The sequence below is a fragment of the Cebus imitator genome, unplaced genomic scaffold, assembly GCF_001604975.1.
Source record: "Cebus imitator isolate Cc_AM_T3 unplaced genomic scaffold, Cebus_imitator-1.0 Scaffold266, whole genome shotgun sequence".
In the NCBI taxonomy this organism is placed as follows: domain Eukaryota; kingdom Metazoa; phylum Chordata; class Mammalia; order Primates; family Cebidae; genus Cebus; species Cebus imitator.
This window is the reverse complement of record NW_016107581.1, coordinates 2,456,054-2,461,139: the sequence shown is the minus strand read 5'-3', so window position 1 is coordinate 2,461,139 and position 5,086 is coordinate 2,456,054. Positions and strand designations below refer to the sequence as shown.

General features: G+C 58.8%; 1 protein-coding gene across 1 annotated transcript; it reads left to right on the top strand.

Moving 5' to 3' along the window:
- Positions 1 to 119: 119 nt before the first annotated feature.
- KCNA7 (potassium voltage-gated channel subfamily A member 7) lies at positions 120 to 3,242 on the top strand. Its single transcript, XM_017500514.2, has 2 exons — positions 120 to 1,007; positions 2,186 to 3,242. The coding sequence occupies exons 1-2, from the start codon at positions 453 to 455 to the stop codon at positions 2,999 to 3,001; spliced, it is 1,371 nt and encodes a 456-aa protein (XP_017356003.1). The 5' UTR covers positions 120 to 452; the 3' UTR covers positions 3,002 to 3,242.
- Positions 3,243 to 5,086: the final 1,844 nt, after the last annotated feature.

Below are 5,086 nucleotides of genomic sequence, written 5' to 3'. Positions count from 1 at the left end.
AAAAAAAAAAAAAAGAAAAAGAAACTGTGTCTCCAAAAAAGAAAAAGAAAAAACAGGCGACTGCAACCGAGGGCTCAGATTCTCATAAAAAGAGACCAGACACACGTACACGGAAACCCGGAGAGAGGCAGACAGGATCCTGGCGGCAGAGGGACGGAGGGAAAGGGGACCCCGGGGCGGGAAAGGCGCAGAGCCCGAGCGGGCGGCGGCGGGGCAGGGCGGGTGTCCCGGCAGAGGGCGCGCGGTCGCCCTGTCGCCCTCCGCCCCGCCGGGGTCACGGCGCCCCCTCCCCCGCGCCCTGGCCGCCCTGCCTGGCTATTTTTACGCGCGGACACCGGACACCGGGCTGGGGCTGGGGCGGCGGCGGCGGCGGCGGCGGCCGAGGCGGGGCCGCACCGGGCCGGGCATCGGGGCCACACGTCCGTTCGCGGGTCGCCGGGGCTGCGCGCGCCATGGAGCCGCGGTGCCCGCCGCCGTGCGGCTGCTGCGAGCGGCTGGTGCTCAACGTGGCGGGGCTGCGCTTCGAGACCCGGGCGCGCACGCTGGGCCGCTTCCCGGACACGCTGCTAGGGGACCCCGCGCGCCGCGGCCGCTTCTACGACGACGCGCGCCGAGAGTACTTCTTCGACCGGCACCGGCCCAGCTTCGACGCGGTGCTCTACTACTACCAGTCGGGCGGGCGGCTGCGGCGGCCGGCGCACGTGCCGCTGGACGTCTTCCTGGAGGAGGTGGCCTTCTACGGGCTGGGCGCGGCGGCCCTGGCGCGCCTGCGCGAGGACGAGGGCTGCCCTGTGCCCCCCGAGCGCCCCCTGCCCCGCCGCGCCTTCGCGCGCCAGCTCTGGTTGCTCTTTGAGTTTCCCGAGAGCTCGCAGGCCGCGCGCGTGCTCGCCGTGGTCTCCGTGCTGGTCATCCTCGTCTCCATCGTCGTCTTCTGCCTCGAGACGCTGCCTGACTTCCGCGACGACCGCGACGGCCCGGGGCTTGCCGCGGTGGCCGCAGCCGGCCCGGTGAGAGGCGGGGCGTGGGTGGAGGCGGGCGGGGTTTGGGAGGAGATGGGCGGGGTCGGGGGGACCTGGCCAATCATAAGGCGGGGCCAGGGGCTGCGAGGGGTGGGTCAGCCAAAGACAGGGTGGGCTGGAGGCGGGGCCCGAGGATCCCAGTCCGAGCACCTGCCGGGTCAGAAGGTGGGGTTGAGGTCGGTGAGAAACCCCGCGTGCCGAGGGAAGGGCCCTTGGTGCAAGGGTTAGGAGGACAGTAACATTAAAAATCAGAGCTGAGGGGGCCAAGGAGAGCCTGAAAACTCCGGGGTCTGTGCAGCTGGGAAGGATGGGCTGGAGTTGATGAAAGGCAGGCCCCGAGAACACTGCTGACGGTGCTGGAGCCCAAGGAGCAAGAGTAGGAGGAATCCATGGAAGGAAAGCCGGGCTGAGGGACCAGAGGAGGGGCCTGGGGCTTGGCTTGCACAGAAGGTCTTTTTTTGTTGTTGTTTTTTTGAGACGGAGTCTCGTTCTGTCGCCCAGACTGGAGTGCAGTGGTGCGACTTCAGGTCACTGCCACCTCCGCCTCCCGGGTTCAAGCGATTCTCCTGCCTCAGCCTCCCGAGTAGCTGGGACTACAGGTGCACACCACCGCACCCAGTTAATTCTTGTATTTTTAGTAGAGACAAAGTTTTACCATCCTGGCCAGGCTGGTCTCGAACTCCTGACCTCAGGTGATCCTCCTGCCTCGGCCTCCCAAAGCGCTGGGATTACAGGTGTGAGCCACTGCACCTGGACGTAGAGAAGGTCTTTAAGCGTTATAATCTGGGCTGGGATTGGGGAAGGCAAGGAATAGCTAGGCACGAGGTGGTGGGGTCAGGGCAGGGACCCTCCCCATCTAGAAAATCAATACTGGAGGTGGGACTTTGGGAGAGAAGAGGTTGCACCCTACTCAGACATAAGTTCCCACGCATGAAGGGGCAGGGACCACCTCTCCAGCCACCACCAGGTCAGGAAACCAGAAAGTTCATCCAGGGATGATCCCTGGGGTCCTGGGAGGAAGTCTGGGACAACCAGGTCACTGGGGACATCGGTTCAGCGGCTACTGACCAACATGTAAAGAGGAGTTGGGTATTTAAACGATGATTAAGGCTCTCCCAGTGTCCCAGCCCTGGCCTGGCCCTCCCTAAACGCTTTCCTCCCTGCAGTTCCCTGCTCGGCTGAATGGCTCCAGTCTAGTGCCTGGAAATGCGCCCCGCCTGCCCTTCAACGACCCGTTCTTCGTGGTGGAGACGCTGTGCATTTGCTGGTTCTCCTTTGAGCTGCTGGTGCGCCTCCTGGCTTGTCCAAGCAAGGCGATCTTCTTCAAGAATGTGATGAACCTCATCGATTTTGTGGCTATCCTTCCTTACTTTGTGGCGCTGGGCACTGAGCTGGCCCGGCAGCGAGGGGTGGGCCAGCCGGCCATGTCACTGGCCATCCTGAGAGTCATCCGATTGGTGCGTGTCTTCCGCATCTTCAAGCTGTCCCGGCACTCCAAGGGCCTGCAGATCTTGGGCCAGACGCTTCGGGCCTCCATGCGTGAGCTGGGCCTCCTCATCTTTTTCCTCTTCATCGGTGTGGTCCTCTTTTCCAGCGCGGTCTACTTTGCAGAAGTCGACCGGGCGGACTCCCATTTCACTAGCATCCCGGAGTCCTTCTGGTGGGCAGTGGTCACTATGACTACAGTTGGCTATGGAGACATGGCACCCGTCACTGTGGGTGGCAAGATTGTGGGCTCTCTGTGTGCCATTGCCGGCGTGCTGACCATTTCCCTGCCTGTGCCCGTCATTGTCTCCAACTTCAGCTACTTTTATCACCGGGAGACAGAGGGCGAAGAGGCTGGGATGTACAGCCATGTGGACACACAGCCTTGTGGCCCCTTGGAGGGCAAGGCCAATGGGGGGCTGGTGGATGCGGAGGTACCTGAGCTACCACCTCCACTCTGGGTGCCCCCAGGGAAACGCCTGGTCACCGAAGTGTGAGGGACAGTTGAGGTCTGGGGGACCTCACATCTCCTTAGAGGGAGGGAGGGAGGGCAGGGTGGAGGGAAAGGCTTGTGGGAGGGGATTGGGTTTAGGAAGAGCTAGGTTAAGTGGTAATGAGTGGGAGAACGCTGAGTCTTGCTGGGTCTTGGATGGTATGGTTCGGTAGCTCCTGTGGACACCTCCTTAAGTGGCAGCAAATGGCAGTGGGTTGTGTTGTGTTGATGAAGACTCGATGGAGCCTTGTGGGGTGGTGTCAAGGTAGGTTTGGTCATATCATTTTGTGAGTTTCCTGGGTCGATGTTGGGTTTGGTTGGGTTGTGAGTCTGGGTCAGTGTTGTCCGGCTGTATTGCGTGGGATTCTGTGGTTTGGTGGGTCCCCTGGGGCCATGGTGGGTCAAGTTAGATGGCCCCCCGTGGCATCATTGAGATTGATTGTGCAGTCAGGCGTGGTGCTGAGTTTCGTTGAGATGTGGCGGAGATTGCGCAGCTTTGTGGTTCTTCTAGGGCCATGTTATTTTAGGTTCTGTGAACTTGTGAGTCATGTAGAAATGTGAAGAGTCAAGTGATAGAATTTGAGCTTTCCAGGTCACACTGGGTTACGTGTGTATGAGCGAATGCATCTCGTAGGGTTCTGTTGGGCTGAATTGTGTAGAGGTGTGCAGCTGGACGTTTTTCAAGGCCACAGGGAGTCGAGTTGTGTTGAACTGTACAACCCTGTGAGCCTTGTAAGGCCAGTTCAGTTGGGTCATGCCACTGTTTCAATCTCATAGAGCCATGTTGAGTTGAGTTCCATTGAGTTGTATCACTATGTGAGTCCTATAGGAATCTGGGTTGAGTTGGACTGTGTGAATGAGTTCCATAGGGCTACATTGGGTTGTTTTGAGTTTCGTGTAAGCACCAGGACCCAAAGGTAATAGCAGCAGGGGAGCATCACATATCAGGGAGCAAATGCCATGGCAAGGGCTGTAGGAGACTTAACGGAACTGGCTCCCCAGCTCACCGCGGGAGGTGGGACTGCATTCTCATCAGAGGCGATCGGGGTGAACTAGGAAGAGGTGGATGCTCCCCCCGTTTATCCACATCCACTTCGTTGTGCCATTCACCCCATTCTCCCCTACAGTCTTACACTCAGACATGGAGCTCAGAGCCCCAAGGGAAGGAGGAGAGGGGGAGAAAACTGCACTCTGTTCAGACGTGATAGAGGGACAGAACCAAAAGCATAGGGAGAGAGACCAGGCGAGGGATAGAGACCCAGAAAGCGAAAGAGATGGAAACCCAGAGAGACAGAGACCCAAGGCAGAGGAACAGAGACTCAGGGAGAGGGAGACAAGGACCTGGAGCGGGGGTGGAGCAGAGACGCAAAAGAGGGGAACAGATATCCAGAGTGAGAAGGTGATAGAGACCAAGAGCAGGGGATAGAAGCCGGGTGAAGTGGCTCATGCCTGTAATCCCAGCACTCTGGGAGGCCAAGGAAAGGGGATTGCTTGAGGCCGGGAGTTCAAGACCAGCCTGGGCAACATAGCGAGACCCTATCTCTACAAAAAATACAAAAATTAGCTGAGTGTGGTGGCGTGTGCCTGTGATCCCAGCCACTCAGGAAGCTGAGGCGGAGGGATCCCTTGTGCCTGAGAGGTAGAGGCTGCATTGAGGCAAGATTGAACTGCTGCACTCCAGCCTGGGTGACAGAGCGAGACCCCATCTCAACAAACAAACAAACAAACAAAAGAGTGGGGGGATAGAGACCCAGAGGGCAGTGTCAGGCTAGAGTTGGAGACAGATCAACAGAGTCTCAGGGAAAGAGAACCAAAATAGAAAAAGGCAGAAAAGCCGGGCGCGGTGGCTCACGCCTGTAATCCCAGCACTTTGGGAGGCTGAGGTGCGCAAGAGATCGAGACTATCCTGGCCAACACGGTGAAACCCGTCTCTACTAAAAAATACAAAAATTAGCCGGGCGTGGTGGCTCACACCTGTAATCCCAGCACTTTGGGAGACCGAGGTGGGCGAAGAGATCTAGACTAGCCTGGCCAACATGGTGAAACCCATCTCTACTAAAAAATAGAAAAATTAGCCGGGCGTGGTGGC